The sequence below is a fragment of the Hyla sarda genome, chromosome 3 (assembly GCF_029499605.1).
Source record: "Hyla sarda isolate aHylSar1 chromosome 3, aHylSar1.hap1, whole genome shotgun sequence".
Classification (NCBI taxonomy): Eukaryota; Metazoa; Chordata; class Amphibia; order Anura; family Hylidae; genus Hyla; species Hyla sarda.
Window position 1 is genome coordinate 47,810,400 of NC_079191.1, and position 21,622 is coordinate 47,832,021.

General features: G+C 42.4%; 1 protein-coding gene across 7 annotated transcripts in view; it reads left to right on the top strand.

The window, feature by feature from the left end:
* Nucleotides 1–21,622, top strand: part of ASAP2 (ArfGAP with SH3 domain, ankyrin repeat and PH domain 2) — a 241,633-nt gene that overhangs the window by 122,952 nt on the left and 97,059 nt on the right. For all 7 annotated transcript variants that reach the window (XM_056564140.1, XM_056564144.1, XM_056564142.1 and 4 more), the window contains 2 exons: nt 628–757; nt 2,551–2,636. In XM_056564140.1, coding sequence (XP_056420115.1) covers nt 628–757; nt 2,551–2,636 — 216 coding nt within the window. The remainder of the gene's footprint in view (nt 1–627; nt 758–2,550; nt 2,637–21,622) is intronic.

Below are 21,622 nucleotides of genomic sequence, written 5' to 3' on the forward strand. Positions count from 1 at the left end.
GCAGTCGGTCAGGAGGACGGGCATGTCAGAAGAAAAATAAATATGAACTTTGCTTAGAGAGTGTGATGCTATTTATACTGCCCTGGAAAACCTGGATTCTCTCGTGTTATTGTTATGTGGTTGGTGAACCTCTGGTGGGGGCTTATCCCCCTTGAGAACTAAAGGACTGGCGTGTTAAAATTCACCCTTCTGATATCTGCCGTCAGGGGACAGTCAGGACACCTCCATACACAATATGGTTGGCCGCATGTTGGGCGATCTTTCATTTAATGTATACAGCCAACGTATTCCCACAGACCTCTCCACCATGTTTTGATCTTCCTTATCTCTTACTCGGGTTGCTTTGTAAAGGCCTTTATAAAGCACCAAGGATTTGATGTTCAGACCAAAGTGAGTCATGCTAGAAAACCACAGCGCAGCAGACTCGCTCATCGGCCATTGTTCCTTTTTTATATTACTCGGTAGTGAACCTTTAATTCATCTGTCTGTTTATAGTACATGTTCCCGAATTCTCATTGTAGACCACGATGCAGGTGATTGGACCACTTCAAAGTGTCCCTGTTTTATGAATTGCGGTCATGAGGTTGTTGCGTTTGTAGTAAGAGTTTTTCTATTTTCTCTATTCAGAACTAAAATAGAAAAAGAAAAGAAGGAACATGCAAGGTTACACGGGATGATTCGTACAGAGATCAGCGGTGCTGAAATAGCGGAGGAGATGGAAAAAGAGCGAAGATTCTTTCAGCTGCAGATGTGTGAGGTAAAAGAACGGATTGTTTCACCTCAGGGAGGTCCGGAAGGTCCTGGAGCTCTCTTGCCACTTTGTCATCACTTTCTTTAGCCATAAAGTAGTCACATGGCCCTTTTTTGGGCAAATTTTTTTTACGTAAATTGACATTAATGAGATTTTACATTTTACACCCCAAAACATCTGTCCCTGTTTACGTAGCAGATAGACCCCCTTAAAAAAACATTGAACATGCTTTTTTTTTTTTTTATAGAAGATGACTTTTGTATAGGGTTTGTACTGGCTTTGAAGGACCTGTTTCGCCTTAGCCCTTCAGCTGACAGCTGAGTGAGGTCTGCTCTACCGAAACACGTCCAGTTTCTACCAGTATCATTCATTATAGGAGGTATGTTGGCACTTCCGTATATATTATGGTGGTGCACAAGATGAAGATAAGTCACTAGTAAAAATTTTACCCAGCACTCACCAATGTTACAAAATAGTAAAGATTTATTAATCCATATTACAGTAGAGAGACACGTTTTGGCATATGTGGCTTCCTCAGCTGTCTCCCTATGGAAGGCATGAAACGCGTCCCTGTACCGTGATATGGATTAATAAATCTGCACTATTTTGCAACATTGGGGAGTGCTGGGTACCACCTTTCTACCAGTATCATGATCAGATGTGAATACAGACTACCATTATTACATCCGACTTAGTGAGTGCTGAAATCTTCTTATAAGGGTATGTTCAGACGAGCAGATTTACAGCTTATTTTACGCTGCAGATCCGCCGCTGAAGGACCTCTGGTGCCTTTACATGTGCCTGCTCGGAGCGGCCATACTCCGCTACGTGCAGACACACTGAAGCGAAGTGCGAGTCGCCGCGCATGCGCGGTGTACTCACACACATCGCGGCCGCTCCCCCTGCTCAATGAGCAAAGCCGAGAGCTGCCGCGATGTGCGCGTATAATGCGCATGCGCACAGCCACTCGCACATCGCAGTGTGTCTGCTCGTAGCGGCATATTGCCGCTCCGAGCAGGCACATGTAAAGGCAGCATATAGAGGTCCTTCAGTGGCGGATCCTCAGCAAAATATGCGTGGAAAATCCGCTTGTCTGAACGTACTGTGATTTTTGCTTTGATGCATCCACTTTCACAACCTTCATCGACACTTTACCAGTAAACACCCTATTTACCATATGGCTCACGTTCTTCTAGACCAGTGCAAACCCTATACAGAAGAAATCTACAAAGAGTTTGTTAGAGCCCCTTAATGAAGAACATTATAAAGATCTGTCTGCTACGTAAACAGGGACAGATGTTTTTGGGTGTAAAATAGTGCCTGTCCCTACAACCAAGGACATATGGGAGTTAGGACATCACTATATGCCAGCACCACATTATTCTGTATAGCTTCAGCCTTTTGTTTCACAGCAGCACAAAAGCCACAGGATACCATTATTAATACTGTGTTAGTCTTTGAACTTCCTATAAAAGTGATGTTATCTTACCGACCGAGAGAAAGAACAGAAACAAGATGTTCTAGTTTCCTCAGCGCCGGGTTCATCGCGTCCTTTAGCATAGCGGTATAGTTTTTAAATGGCGCGTTTCCTCTTTTATTCGAGCCACGGTTGCCCAGGTAATACAGAGAACTGGCAGACTGGTTTGTTTCATAACAATATTGCACATTCATGCGTGTGACAATGGGTCCCCATCTCCCGCTTGTCGCTTGTAATCATCCTTCAGGGTTGATGAAATGGAACAAGATTTTTCTCATTTTGGAAGAAACCTTAAACAATGGAATGTTTTGTGTTTTGACAGTACCTGCTGAAAGTCAATGAAATCAAGATCAAGAAAGGAGTGGACCTGCTGCAGAATTTAATAAAGTACTTCCATGCCCAGTGCAAGTAAGTCTCAGCATTTTATTCCCCTTATTTCTGGACGCTCTTACTGAATTGATAAAGGTGCGGAGTGTCAAGGTTTCATCACTTCTGCAACTCTGCGCAGGTTGAGATTTCATTATTCAGCTGCAATAAGTATGACACAAATACGTCATGTCCTCCTAGTCAGAGATGATCTTCGTTTACTCATCAGGGATTTGAAGAAAAGAATTGCTGCAATACCAAGCACTGCCAGTTGATTATAGTGGCACTGTTTCTGGGAAGAAAACAAAAAAACAGATAAGTTTACATGGAAACATACTGTGTCAACAGATAAGAACCATCCGGCCCATCTAGTCTGCCCAATATCCTGAATACTATGAATAGTCCTTTTCCCTATCTTATATAAAGGATAGCCTTATACCCATCTCTATCTTATATAAAGGATAGCCTTATACCCATCTCTATCTTATATGAAGGATAGCCTTATACCCATCTCTATCTTATATAAAGGATAGCCTTATACCCATCTCTATCTTATATAAAGGATAGCCTTATACCCATCTCTATCTTATATGAAGGATAGCCTTATACCCATCTCTATCTTGTATGAAGGATAGCCTTATGCCTATCTCTATCTTATATGAAGGATAGCCTTATACCTATCTCTATCTTATATGAAGGATAGCCTTATACCTATCTCTATCTTATATGAAGAATAACCTTATTCCTATCCCTATCTTATATGAAGGATAGCCTTATACCTATCTCTATCTTATATGAAGGATAGCCTTATACCTATCCCTATCTTATATGAAGAATAGCCTTATTCCTATCCCTATCTTATATGAAGGATAGCCTTATACCTATCCCTATCTTATATGAAGAATAGCCTTATGCCTATCTCTATCTTATATGAAGGATAGCCTTATACCTATTTCTATCTTATATGAAGGATAGCCTTATGTCTATCCCTATCTTATATGAAGGATAGCCTTATACCTGTCTCTATCTTATATGAAGGATAGCCTTATACCTATCCCTATCTTATATGAAGGATAGCCTTATACCTATCCCTATCTTATATGAAGGATAGCCTTATGTCTATCCCTATCTTATATGAAGGATAACCTTATACCTATCCCTATCTTATATGAAGGATAGCCTTATACCTGTCTCTATCTTATATGAAGGATAGCCTTATACCTATCCCTATCTTATATGAAGGATAGCCTTATACCTATCCCTATCTTATATGAAGGATAGCATTATGTCTATCCCTATCTTATATGAAGGATAGCCTTATACCTAGCTCTATCTTATATGAAGAATAGCCTTATACTTATCCCTATCTTATATGAAGGATAGCCTTATGTCTATCCCTATCTTATATGAAGGATAGCCTTATACTTATCCCTATCTTATATGAAGGATAGCCTTATACCTATCTCTATCTTATATGAAGGATAGCCTTATACCTAGCTCTATCTTATATGAAGAATAGCCTTATACTTATCCCTATCTTATATGAAGGATAGCCTTATGTCTATCCCTATCTTATATGAAGGATAGCCTTATACTTATCCCTATCTTATATGAAGGATAGCCTTATACCTATCTCTATCTTATATGAAGGATAGCCTTATACCTATCTCTATCTTATATGAAGGATAGCTTTATGCCTATCCCATGCATTCTTAAACTTTTTCAGTGTATTTACAGCTACTACTTCTGCCAGAAGGCCATTCCATGCATCCACTAAATCCAAACAAACTTTTGAACCCATTACTGCTCTGTGCTGTATTCGTAGGGTGCACAAGCTTTAAGGATATATGGAGCAGCCTCAGGAGTCAAGTCCTTTCCATATCAGTCAGCGACCAAAGTCAAAGGTTTCTCCCCTGCCAGCTATATGATAAGGCCTATGTTAATGCAAATGGAAGCATCTAGATCAGTGATCTTCAAATTGTGGACCTCCAGATGTTGCAAAACCACAACTACCAGCATACTGGTAGTTGTGGTTTTGCAACATCTGGAGGTCCACAGTTTGGAGACCACTGATCTAGATGGTCAGGCATCATGCATGGTTACCTCAGGATCTAATTCGACCCCCTATCTATTTACCCCAAGATGCGATCAAGGGTGCAGATTAGTTCTGCTTTGATAAGACGCCTACTACAACCTGCCATAGGAAATCCAATACTAGTACTAGTGGTCAATACAGCACATTGCCGCTCAGCCAACCTTCCTTGCTCCCTTGTAGCTTCTAGTATCCACTTACTAGTGCTGGGGGTCAATACGGCACAATGGCGCTCAGCCAATCACTTCAGTATTGACCCCCAACACTAGAAAGTAAAGCTTGGTGGAGGCTTGGCATCATGATACTGTAGGCTACGGGGGAGTGCGGGAGGTAAGTACAGGTTTTTTTTTTGTTTTTTTTTGTTAAAGCAGGCAGCCTGCGCATTTATAAAAAAATAAATAAATAAAAAGTTTTTCCGGAATCCTTCTTTAAGTACCACTACTTAAAGGGATCAGGAAGAAAAGAAGCTTTAGTTTTCTTAAGGGGCTCTTACATAAAGCACAGAAGGTCTTTAAATATGTGTTTTTCTTGGTTGTTTCTAGGTCTAGTGAACTAGAGGAAACTATAGAACCTAAAAAAAATGTAGACCACAGGGTTCACATCATCAATGGGCGATATAACAGAAAGAAGTGTTAAAAAGATCAGGGAGCACCCCCTGCAGAGTCTCCTATTATGTAATGGTAGCTGGTATTTCAGCACATGTGAGAAATCTTCAGATATGTGAAAATGTCACCTGTGTGAAGACAAGTGTAAAAATATCCTAGTGTGACTGGTTATTAATAGTGCTGAGACATATCAGTAATGTAACAGCATTTCCACATCTTCCTGTGTCAAACCGAAATCACCCACTTATGTTTGATGAGGAATTTTTATTTCACTATGTTAGCTTTTTTTTATTTTACCAATGTGTTTATTCTTTGCATAATGGTTTAATTGCTGACCGGTATAATGTAGCAGTGGTCAGCCTGTTTGGGGATACTAAGGAGGGCCATGTACAGCAGTACACACAAATATATAAGGCTTGTTTCCAAGGCTAGTTTAGATTGCTGTTTACATTCCAAAAAAAAAAATATATATATATATATATATATATTTATTTATTTATTTATTTTATAAGCGGACAAAAGCGGGAAAAAAGTAAGTGTCGGTTATTGAGAGATGTGCCTTATTGGGCGGAAAAAAAGGCTAAAAATTTTTCCTAAACAACAAAATACTGTACTGTACTCACTCCAGAACGTAATTGCCTATAAGACACGATAAAAAGCAATATTACAGTAGAATCTCCCAGTGCCATTTAATCACCCCTTATCACCATCCCCCATGCCATTTTATTCCCTCTCTTGATCCCTCCAATACTATGTCATTCCCCCTTGAACCTCCTGTGCCACTTTATTCCCCCTGTGCCAAATCATCCCTTCTTTACTCCCTGTGCCACATCATTTCAGTTTGGTTCCCCCTATGCCATTTCATTCCCCCTCTATTATCCTCTGCAAATTCATCACCCCAATCTTAACCACCCCCATGCCATTTCATTCCCCTTTTATCCCCCTGTGTCACTTTATTCCCCTTGTGCCAGTTAATTCCCCCTGTGCCAAATCAACCCCACATCATGCCCTGTCACTTTTCCCCTTCCTTCCTTCCTTCCTTCCCCTGTTGTTCTTCTACCTGACCAGCAGGCTCAGGTGCAGGGGCTCTCATCGGTTTTGACGTTCTCCTGACATCCTCTGCACTGCACTCACTGAGAGACTGAGCTGCGGCGGCTGCCAGCAGTGACGAGTGACTCTCCTGACGTCACTCGTCAGTGCCCGCAGCCTCCGCCGCCGCTGCTCTCAGTGAGTGCAGTGCAGAGGATGTCAGGAGAATGTCAAAACTGATGAGAGCCCCTGCACCTGAGCCCGGCCCCTTACTGGGGTATTGGCTGTACTCCCTGAAGGTGACCCTGTGTACAAAATAGGGCCGGTATGTGTGTATATATATATATATATATATATATATATATATATATATATATATATATATATATATTGAACATAAGAAGATTTAGTTTACACCATTCGTCATCAGATGATCAGGTTAATGCTTGAAAGACTGTAAACCAGATGTAGTATTTTGCCAAGATGCATTTTGTTCTATCAAAATTATTTTGGAGAAAGTATACATTAAGGAAGGCAGTAGATTTTAGAGTTTGTGAATAGCTGAATCATATCCAGACTAGCAAAAAAATATCCTGAATCCTGTGTATTAAGTAGCACGAAGTATGAGTAATGTTTATATGATGTAAGTTCTCACAATCTGTTCATTGCATGTGTAATTCCTGGGAAAACTTCTGGCATATGAGCATTCATAAACAACACTTGACTAACCAGGCACATATGTAACCGCATTCATGGTATTAGGAAGTATGGATTTATATACATCCAATAGAGAAAGGTGCCATAGTCAAGACCACTGCCACTCGCACAAACAATACCACTGATATTCTATGTCCCCCTGATGAAATCTTGGGAATCTGGTGAAACACGTTGGAGATAAAAGCACCTTTGTATAAGGTTCCCTCTTGTCAGTGTGGGTGCTTTGCTGTATAGCTCAGAAGGAATAGAGTGCAGAGGTTAGCGCTAGCTTTAGTACCGATGTTGCTTTCCATCACCAAACTCATGTTTAGATTTCAGACTCCTGTTTTTTTTTCTTTCCCATAGACGTCCTTATGTCTTTAATAATGCATGACGCTGAGCACACAATAGGCTGCCTTGTTTCAACTATATCACAATTATTGATTTAATAATAGTCTAACTAGGACTTGGAGTGGCTCCTTAAAGCTTGGCACTGTCTTATGGATTCTACTTTAGTTTATTAACAATTTTGTAATATAAATAAATCTCAAGCTGTAGTACATTAAAGGGACTGTGTCATTAGAAAATGACCTGTTTTTTAAATTAAGTTTTTACGTTGCGCATGTTTTTTTTTTTTTTTTTTTTTTTTTTAGAATTTTTGGTGATGTTTTATCTAGTTGACTGTTACTATGTCATCAGCATTGTGCCACCGTTCTGCCAATATTCTCGGTATTGTAAACATGCTAATGAAGGAGCTTGGTGCACGGGGACATCTGGCTTCAACTGTATTGCAAAAACGTGGTGTGAACCCAGCCTAAATTGATCTGTTGGGATCAGTTGTGCCCCATCCAGATAACAGACGTTAAAGGCATAAAAATATATACACACACACATATATATATTTTGTTACTCTTGATATAGCTGCTGCCGCCAGGAAGAAGGCAGTGTGAAAGGGGCCTTAAGGGGGGCGGCACTCACCAGAGAGTAAAAAAAAATTATATATATATAGTTCCAACTGAAGAAAGGAGCAGCACACCATAGGATGTAGTGGTGTAGCGGGTGCAAGCGGGCCCAATCGCAGCCCGGGTCACTGGCAGCAGCAGTGATACACAGCAAAGTAAAGGTTTATTGCCTCATGGTAGGATACAACGTTTCGACAGTCACCACGGTCATTTTCAAGCATACAAAGTGACACACTCTTCCCATATTTATATGGGGTACAATCAAAAAAACAATTTAGTGCCCAATGAATAAAAATACTGATGCAGTTACATATGAAATTAACAAAACAGGTGGTATACAGTGCACAATAATGTTACTAGGTGATACAGTGCTGTACAGTATATACATTTTGACCGATACAGTATACAGTGTTAATAACATAACCAGGTGCTAAAACTTTAAAAGCAATCAGGGGGAACACTCCATGTGATCAAACACTCACCAGTCCGTTGCAATGGCGGCCATTTCCCGACGCCGTGTGTGTGTACATGGCTGTAAGGGATTCTGCAGACCAGCCGGAGTGCAGCCAATCACAGGACAGCATAACTCGTTGCTAGGCAACGGAGCTACATATCGCGGTCCGCGCACACTCACTGTGCTTTCGGATATCGCGCGCGACATAACACTCATGGGCAAGCGATGCGCATGCGTGTATATAGTAAATTAAGTCACGGAGGCCATGTTCAAGCCGGGCAGTGTCCCGGACTGTGTGTAATAGATGGAACAAGAAGAATGAATGTGTTAAGAATCTGGGATCGCCAAGGAACTTGTATGAATGAATGAATGAAACAAGACGAAATGTAAATAAATAACCATGTGAAAGGCTGTATATATAAATGTGTGCAGTGGAAGTGTGGGTGATATATATTAAGGGTACGTTCACATGAGCTGATTTTTTTGCGGGTTTTCCGCTGCCAATTTGAAAGTGGGCGAGCTCATCTCGGCTGTCCGCAGCAGATTTTCAGCGGCGTAATTTACAAGCCCCGTTGAAGTCAGTATGGACTGTGGCGGATTTTCCGTAGGGTAAATTCCACCGCAGAAAATCTGCTGCGGACAGCCGAGATGAGCCCCCCACTTTCAAATTTGCAGCGGAAAACCTGCAAAAAAATCCTCTCGTGTGAACGCACCCTAATACTCATGATGTAGCTGCTGCCGCCTGGAGGGAGAAAAGAAAAGTGAGATCTAGGTGAATCTGCAACACAATCCGTATGGAACACGTGAGGATTTTGCTATGTATTTGGACAGACTTGCATAAAATAATTCTTACTTGGGCTGCTTTCACACTATAAAATTCATCCGTTTTAAAGATCCGTTTGATGTTCCGTTATGAAAACCCTGAAAATCGGCCATTAAACGTCCGTTAGAAAATCCCATTATAGTCTATGGGATTTTTACATTATCCGTTTTAATCCGTTATAGTCCGTTATTAATAACGGACGTTATTTTGTGACAGGAGAATGAACGGAAGAAATACTGCATGCACTATTTCTTCCATTACTATCTTCCGTCACAAAATAACGTCCGTTATTAATAACGGACTATAATGGATTAAAACGGATAATGTAAAAATCCCATAGACTATAATGGGATTTTTTAATGGGCGATTTTCAGGGTTTTCATAACGGAACATCAAACGGATCTTTAAAACGGATGAATTTTATAGTGTGAAAGCAGCCTAACACAGTACAGTACATCACTTCGCCTGAATAGGTCACTTTGTAGTGGGTTCCATTAGATTGAGAAATCAAATTCTGCCGTTCGCAATGCCGCAGAATCCCATTTAAAAAAAAAAAACAACGGGACTGCAGCAGTATTTCCGCTGTGTGAATACGGCCTGAAGGTTGTACCATGTAAGTGCATCCACGGACTCCACATCCTACAGATGACATGCGTTACTTTTATGGCATGTTTGTGTTGTTTTTGTGTATTTCGGATACGTTGCGATCACATATCGTCTGCTGTGGGAAGTCGCGGCTGTTGTTTTCTTATACAGTGGTCCCTCAAGTTACAATATTAAAGGGTTTATCCAGGAAAAAACTTTTTTTTTCTAGATCAACTGGTTCCAGAAAGTTAAACAGATTTGTAAATTACTTCTATTAAAAAATCTTAATCCTTTCAGTACTTATGAGCTTCTGAAGTTAAGGTTGTTCTTTTCTGTCCAAGTGCTCTCTGATGACACGTGTCTCATGAAACGCCCAGTTTAGAAGCAAATCCCCATAGCAAACCTCTTCTAGACTGGGCGGTTCCCGAGACACGTGTCATCAGAGAGCACTTAGACAGAAAAGAACAACCTTAACTTCAGCAGGTCACAAGTACTGAAAGGATTAAGATTTTTTAATAGAAGTAATTTACAAATCTGTTTAACTTTCTGGAGCCAGTTGATATATATAAAAAAAAAAAGTTTTTTCCTGGATAACCCCTTTAATCGGTTCCAGGATGACCATTGTACGTTGAGACCATAACTCTATGGAAACCTGGTAATTGGTTCTGTAGCCACCAAAATGTCATCCAAAAATAGGAAAAAGTGAGGATTAAAGAAAAATAAGTAGATAACTAATATAGATAAAGCAAAACCTTACATATAAAAGTAAGAAAGATCTGCTGGAAGTTGTAAATCACTGTCTGTCAGTGTTTCCCAACCAGGGTGTCTCCAGCTGTTGCAAAACTACAACTCCCAGCATGCCCGGACAGCCTTCGGCTGTCCGGGCATGCTGGGAGTTGTAGTTTTGCAACAGCTGGAGGCACCCTGGTCGGAAAATGCTGGTCTATGTAGAGGACAGGAGCTTCTTCAGGGTCAAAGTAACATGGAGCCGCCCTCACCTGGTGTCCAAAAGAGCAGGTAATCCTGGCACAGGTAAAGTGTACAGAACATGTAAAACCTCCCTGTACTGTAGGGGGCTCTACCAGCCAGTCAGTGCATGCACTTCAGTAATACAGGGGTTTTACCAGTGAAATGTCCATTCTGATTGGTCAGTTCTTCCGGGTATTGACACATTTCACAGATCTGGACTGTCTGTAGTATTGTATGTTGAGTCTGGTTTCAAGTTACAATGGTCCAGAAAAGACCATTGTATGTTGAAACTATTGTATGTTGAGGCCATTGTAAGTTGAGGGTTCACTGTACATGAGAAGGAAACTGGATCCTACTGCGAGAACACGAGAAGTAAACCTCTACGAAATGTCATTTGACAGGTTAATTTATGCAAGTAAAATCGCAACGTACGGCGTGATGTGCGGATAATTTGTACCCATTCAGTATTAGGTAGTCCCTTTTATTTTACTGGGTTTTGCTTTACACACAGAACATGACATTACTTATTAATATTATATTTTTCTTTGTGAAGCGGCCGCGCTGATCCGACGGAGAGCCTGAGTGACGTCTGAATGGCGCTACACTATTCATATCACAATGAAACACATCAGTCTCCAGGACATATAAAACTTCATCCCTTTCTTACAGTCGATATTGTACTTGCAAATAATATGCCTTTGGGAATGGATGTCATATGCTGTTTATTACTGTCAGATAAATTTGCAGCGTGCAGATTACTCTTTAAAGTAGTGGTTGCCAAGCAGGGTGCCTCCAGCTGCTGCAAAACTACAACTCCCAGCATGCCCGGACAGCCAAAGATGTTGGAAGATGTAGCGGGTATTGCCATATAGTGACGGTCAATGTGATTGTGATGTAGAATGTGCTGTGGTAAAGGGCTAATGCCATATAGTGCCCATATCTGTGATTGTAATGTGGTAATAGATGGTACTGTGGTACCATATAGTTCCCATTTATGTGATGTGTTAAGATGTTGAGGGTACTGTAGCAAGTGGCTAATGCCATATGGTGCCCCTCCCATGACTGCAATGTGGTAACATGTTGAGGGTACTGTGATGAGGGGCTAATGCCATATGGTGCCCCTCCCGTGACTGCAATGTGGTAACATGTTGAGGGTACTGTAGTAAGTGGCTAATGCCATATGGTGCCCCTCCCGTGATTGCAATGTGGTAACATGTTGAGGGTACTGTGATGAGGGGCTAATGCCATATGGTGCCCCTCCCATGACTGCAATGTGGTAACATGTTGAGGGTACTGTGATGAGGGGCTAATGCCATATGGTGCCCCTCCCGTGACTGCAATGTGGTAACATGTTGAGGGTACTGTAGTAAGTGGCTAATGCCATATGGTGCCCCTCCCGTGATTGCAATGTGGTAACATGTTGAGGGTACTGTGATGAGGGGCTAATGCCATATGGTGCCCCTCCCGTGACTGCAATGTGGTAACATGTTGAGGGTACTGTGATGAGGGGCTAATGCCATATGGTGCCCCTCCCGTGACTGCAATGTGGTAACATGTTGAGGGTACTGTAGTAAGTGGCTAATGCCATATGGTGCCCCTCCCGTGATTGCAATGTGGTAACATGTTGAGGGTACTGTGATGAGGGGCTAATGCCATATGGTGCCCCTCCCATGACTGCAATGTGGTAACATGTTGAGGGTACTGTAGTAAGTGGCTAATGCCATATGGTGCCCCTCCCGTGATTGCAATGTGGTAAGATGTTGAGGGTACTGTGATGAGGGGCTAATGCCATATGGTGCCCCTCCCGTGACTGCAATGTGGTAACATGTTGAGGGTACTGTAGTAAGTGGCTAATGCCATATGGTGCCCCTCCCGTGATTGCAATGTGGTAACATGTTGAGGGTACTGTGATGAGGGGCTAATGCCATATGGTGCCCCTCCCATGACTGCAATGTGGTAACATGTTGAGGGTACTGTGATGAGGGGCTAATGCCATATGGTGCCCCTCCCATGACTGCAATGTGGTAACATGTTGAGGGTACTGTGATGAGGGGCTAATGCCATATGGTGCCCCTCTCTTGATTGCAATGTGGTAACATGTTGAGGGTACTGTGATGAGGGGCTAATGCCATATGGTGCCCCTCCCATGACTGCAATGTGGTAACATGTTGAGGGTACTGTGATGAGGGGCTAATGCCATATGGTGCCCCTCCCATGACTGCAATGTGGTAACATGTTGAGGGTACTGTGATGAGGGGCTAATGCCATATGGTGCCCCTCCCGTGACTGCAATGTGGTAACATGTTGAGGGTACTGTGATGAGGGGCTAATGCCATATGGTGCCCCTCCCATGACTGCAATGTGGTAACATGTTGAGGGTACTGTGATGAGGGGCTAATGCCATATAGTGCCCAATTCTGTGATTGTGATTTGGTAAGAAGTAGAAGGTAAGGGGCTAATCTCATAAAGTGCCCACCTCTGTGACAAGACAAGACAAGACTAAAAAGAAATACAAAAATAAAAGAATTTCCTCTGTAGCACACAGCTGCTAAAAAGTACTTGAAGGGAAAAGATTTTTTAATAGAAGTGATTTACAAATCTGTTTGACTTTCTGGTACCAGTTGATTTAAAAAATAATAATAATAATAATAATGTTTTCCACCGTAGTACCCCTTTAAAGGGGTACTCCGCCACTAGACATCTTATCCCCTATCCAAAGGATAAGATGTCAGATCGCGGGTGTCCCGCCGATGGGGACCCCTGGGATCTCGGCTGCAGCACCCACCCGTTGCAGCTTCCGGAAACGCTGGAGGCTTTGGCTCCCGACTAGGGATGCACCGATATATGTATATGTATCGGCCGAAAATAGCTATTTCGGCAAAATGCCGAAACAACAAAAAATGTGCCGATAATGACCCACCTCCCCTGCCCGCCCACAGCACAAGTTACAAACACTGCCAGTGGCAGTGGCACTCGTGGGCGGTGCAGGGGGGGCCGGCCGCACCGATCGCAACATCTGGGGGAGCGCGCTCTCCGGGATAGGAATACTTCTTTGTATGTGCCCGGGCCGGCTCCCGTGTGTGGCTGCAGGCGGGGGCCGACCAGAGCATATAAAAACTAATACTGTATACTAAAAACCAAGGGGCCTCCAGCTGTTGTAAAACTACAACTCCCAGCATGCCTGGACCGGCAAAGTCTGTCCAGGCATGCTGGGAGTTGTAGTTTCACAACAGCTGGAGGCCCCCTGGTTTTTAGTATACAGTATTAGTTTTTATATGCTCTGGTCTGCCCCCGCCTGCAGCCACACACGGGAGCCGGCCCGGGCACATAAAAAGAAGTATTCCTATCCCTGTGTCCCGAAAAATCTTTTCGGGACATAAGGATGTCCGCCGGTCACTCACCATTCCCCGGCGTCCTCCTGCGATCCTCCTTCGGTCCCTCGCTTCTCCGCCTCTATGGTCGTACGCACGGGACGTCACTGACGTCCCGTGCGTACAACCATAGAGACGCAGGAGGACCGCAGGATCGTCGCAGGAGAACGCGCGCTGGCCGGGGCCTGGTAAGCGACCGCGTCATCTTCTTCAGTGTTCCGGTCACAGCTCCTCCGGTCCCGGCACCTACTGCTCTGGTCCATAGGCCATAGCAGTAGATGTGACCCCGGGCCGGAGGAGCGGTGACCGGATCACTGTGGGGGCAGCAGTACAGACATACAGCCTCCAGCCATACACTGTATATGGCTGGAAGCTATATGTCTGTGGGGTGGGGGGTAAGCTGTCTACTATTGTGGGGGAACTGACTGCTGACCTAATGTGGGGGGGAGCTGCCTAATATTGTTGGGGGGGGGGGGAGCTGCCTACAAATGTGGGGGGAGCTGCCTAATATTGTTGGGGGGGGGGAGCTGCCTACAAATGTGGGGGGAGCTGCCTAAAATTGTGAGGGGGGGGGGAGCTGCCTAATATTGTTGGGGGGGAGCTGCCTAATATTGTTGGGGGGGAGCTGCCTAATATTGTTGGGGGGGAGCTGCCTAATATTGTTGGGGGGGGAGCTGCCTAATATTGTTGGGGGGGGAGCTGCCTAATATTGTTGGGGGGGAGCTGCCTAATATTGTTGGGGGGGAGCTGCCTAATATTGTTTGGGGGCGAGCTGCCTAATATTGTTGGGGGGAGCTGCCTAATATTGTGGGGGGGGAAGCTGCGTAATATTGTGTGGGGGGGGGGAGCTGCCTAATATTGTTGGGGGGGAGCTGCCTACAAATGTGGGGGGAGCTGCCTAATCTTGTTGGGAGGGAGCTGCCAAATATTGTGGGGGGGGGGGGAGCTGCCTAATATTGTGGGGGGGGGGGGAGCTGCCTAATATTGTAGGGGGGAGCTGCCTAATATTGTTGGGGGGGAGCTGCCTAATATTGTTGGGGGGGAGCTGCCTAATATTGTTGGGGGGGAGCTGCCTAATATTGTTGGGGGGGAGCTGCCTAATATTGTTGGGGGGGAGCTGCCTAATATTGTGGGGGGGAAGCTGCCTAATATTGTTGGGGGTAGCTGCCTAATATTGTTGGGGGAAGCTGCCTAATATTGTGGTGGGGAGCTGCCTACTATTGTGGGGAACCTGCCTACTATTGTGGGGAAACTGCTGACCTAATGTGGGGGGGAGCTGCCTACAAATGTGGGGGGAGCTGCCTAATATTGTTGGGGGGAGCTGCCTAATATTGTTGGGGGGAGCTGCCTACTATTGTTGGGGGGAGCTGCCTACTATTGTTGGGGGGAGCTGCCTACTATTGTTGGGGGGAGCTGCCTACTATTGTGGGGGAAATGCTGACTTAATGTGGGGGAGCTGCCTACTATTGCGGGGGAGCTGCCTACTATTGCGGGGAAACTGCCTACTATTGCGGGGGAGCTGCCTACTATTGCGGGGGAGCTGCCTACTATTGTGGGGGAACTCCCTACCTAATGTGGGGGAGCTGCCTACTATTGTGGGGGAACTCCCGACCTAATGTGGGGGAGCTGGCAATCTAATGTGCGGGAATCTAATCTAATCTAATGAGCGGAGCGCTGCATTTTACCAGAAGACGGGGAGAAGTCATTTTCGGTATCAGTATCGGTTTCGGCCGGACATTTTTTTATTTATTTCGGTTTCGGTTCTGAAATTTCCATTTCGGTGCACCTCTACTCCCGACCACGGTGACGTGATGTTATGACTTCGCTCCTGTGTGACGTCACGCCCTGCCCCTCAATGCAAGTCTATGGGAGGGGGTGTGACGGCCGGCACGCCCCCTCCCATAGACTTGCATTGAGGGGGCGGGGCGTGGCGTCACGATCTCCCGTCACCGTGGTCATGAGGAGTTAAGATGAGAGCCTCCAGCGCTGCCAGAAGCCGCAACAGGTGGGTGCTGCAGCCGAGATCCCGGGGGTCCCCAGCGGCAGGACCCCCACAATCTGACATCTTATCCCTTATCCTTTGGATAGGGGATAAGATGTCTAGGGGCGGAGTACCCCTTTATGGTAGGGCCATATCGGTTAGCTTGTTCTTATTTCCCAGGCAGTATAGGAAGTGTTCTTATTAGTTTGCAGAGAACTTGTCTGCATCTGCCTGAGGTGAAGATGACTTGCACAACAAGCCCAACAATGACTATAATGTTTACCGCCACCTGCGTGTTAATTACAGAACACGCACATTACAGCGGGCGGGCGACCAGCCAGCAAATCTGTACACAAAAAGCCGCTAGTATAGCTTGTAATTACTGAGTCAGTGGTGTGAGTGATGCAGGAGGACGGTGGTGTCTGGTGTACGGTATGAATACAGATTTGTCACAGTCGTCTCTAATTATGTCCACATACAGGTGTGAAACCACCGGACGGTATCGGATGACATGAAGCAGGTATCTTGGGAACACACAGATAGAGATGCCATGTCCATGTAGGGTCTTCAGGAACACAGATGGGGGAACTTCTTCCACCGTCACAAACATTTTTATTTGTTGCTCCATTACTCCTAAAATGAAAAAATAAGCAACTTTAGTTTTAGGTACCGAGGTAGATAATTAGGTTTTCTGCATCAGATTATCCGCAAAATGATTATGTTGCTGCTCATTGACTTCAGTGGGTCTGCATCAAAACCCCCAGCGGATTATGTGCGTGTAAAAGTGTAGGTAGGCAACATCAACTTGGGGTGCTTAAAAACACAAACACACACACACACACACACAAAAACACACACGTTATGTGTACTCACCGGCCCTGATCTCCCCACAGCTACTGTTCTGACTGCTCTCAGTCCTGTTGCTTCCTCTGACCTGTCGACCCTGTAGAAAATGTTAATTCAGCAATCCATAAGTTGAGGTGCAGGGTTGACACATCAGAGTGGGGACCGGGACCCATCGGAATGGCAGCTGCAAAGGATCTGACTAGGTAAGTATCTTTCTTTTTTATTTTGAAAGTCCTTTAAAAAAACAAACAAAAACACCTTTTGTTTTATGTCTGTAGGTGCTATGTAGATCTATATGTCTCCATGATAACAGACTACAAAGAAACTGTGTAGTCCAATCTTTCGGTTACCAACCCTCTACTTCTTACCAATTACTGTATGCAAATTAACAAAAAGTAGGGGTCAGATGAAAGGAAATATGAATGTGAGATTAAACTTTTGTTTTAAATAACATTTTAGATTTAAGGTGCATTCACATCATTCCTGAGACCAACAACGGAGCAACGTGGTCCATTGTACACTGGACACCACAGGGTCACAACAGGTCCAGTCACCTTTGAATGGGTGGAATTTCAGAATGTTGAATGGGAGTGCGGAATCCCATAGAAGTCTATGGGCTTTAATTTGAGGTGGAATTCTGCAAGCAGAAATTCCGCCATGTTAATAGACCCTAAGGGTGGGTTCACACTGTGGAATCTCTGGGCAGAATTGCTGCCATAGATCAAGCCGGCGGCACTAGGACCTCATATACTGCATTGCCATCCCCATAGATGTCAATGCATCTCTGAGCAGATCTCCCAAAAGATCCACCCAGAAATGCATTGCCGTCTATGGGGATGGCAATTAGAGATGAGCGAACTTACAGTAAATTCGATTCGTCACGAACTTCTCAGCTCGGCAGTTGATGACTTTTCCTGCGTAAATTAGTTCAGCCTTCAAGTGCTCCGGTGGGCTGGAAAAGGTAGATACAGTCCTAGGAAAGAGTCTCCTAGGACTGTATCCACCTTTTCCAGCCCACCGGAGCACCGGAAAAGCTGAACTAATTTATGCAGGATAAGTCATCAACTGCCGAGCCGAGAAGTTTGTGACGAATCGAATTTACTGTAAGTTCGCTCGTCTCTAATGGCAATGCAATCCGCACGGTCCTAGTGCTGCCGGCTCGATCTCAAAGAAATTGCACAGTGTGATCCCAGCCTAATGGTTCCAAAAAAAAGTTACAGTAAAAAAGTAGTAGAATGTTCAAGTCATGTTGAATGGTTTCCCTCAGGCACACACAAGACCTGCCGTTCAGATGCCACTCCAAATATTGTCTCCGATACATACATTTTGTGTTACCATTGCCAAGAATTGTACTATCCTGTGGACAATACAAAAAAGAAATTCAAAAAGAAAAGAATTTCCTCTGTAGCATACAGATGCTAATAAGTACTGGAAGGATATATATATATATATATATATATATATATATATATATATATATATATAATTTTTTTTTTTTTTTTTTTTTTTTTTATAGAAGTTATTTACAAATCTGTTTAACTTTCTGGCACCAGTTCATTTAAAAAATAAAAAATAAAAGTTTTCCACCGGAGCACCCCTTTAAAGTGACCCTGTCATATGTGCAAGAAAATGTTTAATCAGTCGAGGTCTGGGTGCTGAGACCCCCCACCATTTGCTACAACGAGCATGGAAAAACCTGACCGCTCCACAATTGGTGGGGTTCTCAGTACCCAGACCCCAACCAATCAAAAGTTTTCAGATATCTCTGACATGTGAAAAGTTTCAGTTTTGTTTTTGTCAGTAAATCAGGTCCCTGTTTTTTTTTTTTTGTTTTTTTTTTTTGGATTGTCTTCAACTGTATTTTTAATCCTACCCAAAAATGATTCCAAAATGTTATGCCATGGGGTATGCAGCTGGGCATTTTGTCTGCAGAGCCGGGGTAGCTCCATACTTCCTGCCCCAGGTTCCTCTTCCCCACAGTCACTGATGACCGCGGTTATACCCCTTCGGTTTTATAAATATAGATTATTTAGGGGAATGCTTTGATTGTTTTGTCTACTTGACATCTGATTGTAATCGATGAGTCCATCGTGCACCCTCGGGCAGTGTACGGCAGTAAAACACTGTAATGCTGTCAATTCTAATATAATGTCCGGCACCTCCCGGCGTCCTCCGCCCCAGCTCTTAAGGAGATTAGATTTCTGCTCCCCCCGGCTTCGGCTATCATTGGCTTTTTAGTAAATCCAATTCTTCTGCTGAATTTCTGAAATCTAATCAGATAAATGGATCTATGGAAAAAAAAAAAAAGTCCTGTATCCAAATGTATTACCGTTTACTTATATGTTAGGTGATTACATTAGGGTTTTTGCTATTTTAGCAACTTCCTAACCTATGTAATGTTACATGGAGAACCATTAACTGCAGCCTTTGGTTCTAATACACATAGCAGTAAGATGTGTCCCATACCACAGTGTTTCTCAACTAGGGTGCCTCCGGCTGTTGCATAACTACAACTCCCAGCATGCCCGGACAGCCAACGACTGTCTGGGCATGCTGGGAGTTGTAGTTTTGCAAGAGCCGGAGGCACCCTGGTTGGGAAACACTGCCATACCACACTGTGTGTGCCTCCAATGTTATGGGGGCCCGCCATATTTTTCTTATAGATTTAGTATACTGTATTATGGAGGTAACATTTATTATAGATTCAGTGTACTGTAATATGGAGGTAACATTTCTCTTATAGATTCATTATACAGTATTATGGAGGTAACATTTCTCTTATAGATTCAGAATACTGTAATATGGAGGTAACATTTATCTTATAGATTCAGTATACTGTAATATGGAGGTAACATTTCTCTTATAGATTCAGAATACTGTAATATGGAGGTAACATTTCTCTTATAGATTCAGAATACTGTATTATGGAGGTAACATTTCTCTTATAGATTCAGTATACTGTAATATGGAGGTAACATTTATTATAGATTCAGTGTACTGTAATATGGAGGTAACATTTATTATAGATTCATTATACTGTAATATGGAGGTAACATTTCTCTTATAGATTCAGTATACTGTATTATGGAGGTAACATTTCTCTTATAGATTCAGTATACTGTAATATGGAGGTAACATTTCTCTTATAGATTCAGAATACTGTATTATGGAGGTAACATTTATTATAGATTCGGTGTACTGTAATATGGAGGTAACATTTCTCTTATAGATTCAGTATACTGTAATATGGAGGTAACATTTCTTATAGATTCAGTATACTGTATTATGGAGGTAACATTTCTCTTATAGATTCAGTATACTGTATTATGGAGGTAACATTTCTATTATAGATTCAGTATACTGTAATATGGAGGTAACATTTCTCTTATAGATTCAGTATACTGTATTATGGAGGTAACATTTCTATTATAGATTCAGTATACTGTATTATGGAGATAATATTTCTTATAGATTCAGTATACTGTAATATGGAGGTAACATTTCTTATAGATTCAGTATACTGTAATATGGAGGTAACATTTCTTATAGATTCAGTATACTGTAATATGGAGGTAACATTTCTTATAGATTCAGTATACTGTATTATGGAGGTAACATTTCTTATAGATTCCGTATACTGTAATATGGAGGTAACATTTCTCTTATAGATTCAGTATACTGTAATATGGAGGTAACATTTATTATAGATTTAGTATACTGTAATATGGAGATAACATTTCTTATAGATTCAGTATACTGTAATATGGAGGTAACATTTCTCTTATAGATTCAGTATACTGTAATATGGAGGTAACATTTTTCTTATAGATTCAGTATACTGTATTATGGAGATAACATTTCTTATAGATTCAGTATACTGTAATATGGAGGTAACATTTCTTATAGATTCAGTATACTGTAATATGGAGGTAACATTTCTTATAGATTCAGTATACTGTAATATGGAGATAACATTTCTTATAGATTCAGTATACTGTAATATGGAGGTAACATTTCTTATAGATTCAGTATACTGTAATATGGAGATAACATTTCTTATAGATTCAGTATACTGTAATATGGAGGTAACATTTCTCTTATAGATTCAGTATACTGTAATATGGAGGTAACATTTCTCTTATAGATTCAGTATACTGTAATATGGAGGTAACATTTCTTATAGATTCAGTATACTGTAATATGGAGGTAACATTTCTTATAGATTCAGTATACTGTAATATGGAGGTAACATTTCTTATAGATTCGGTGTACTGTAATATGGAGGTAACATTTCTCTTATAGATTCAGTATACTGTAATATGGAGGTAACATTTCTCTTATAGATTCAGTATACTGTAATATGGAGGTAACATTTCTCTTATAGATTCAGTATACTGTAATATGGAGGTAACATTTTTCTTATAGATTCAGTATACTGTATTATGGAGATAACATTTCTTATAGATTCAGTATACTGTAATATGGAGGTAACATTTCTTATAGATTCAGTATACTGTAATATGGAGGTAACATTTCTTATAGATTCAGTATACTGTAATATGGAGGTAACATTTCTTATAGATTCAGTATACTGTAATATGGAGGTAACATTTCT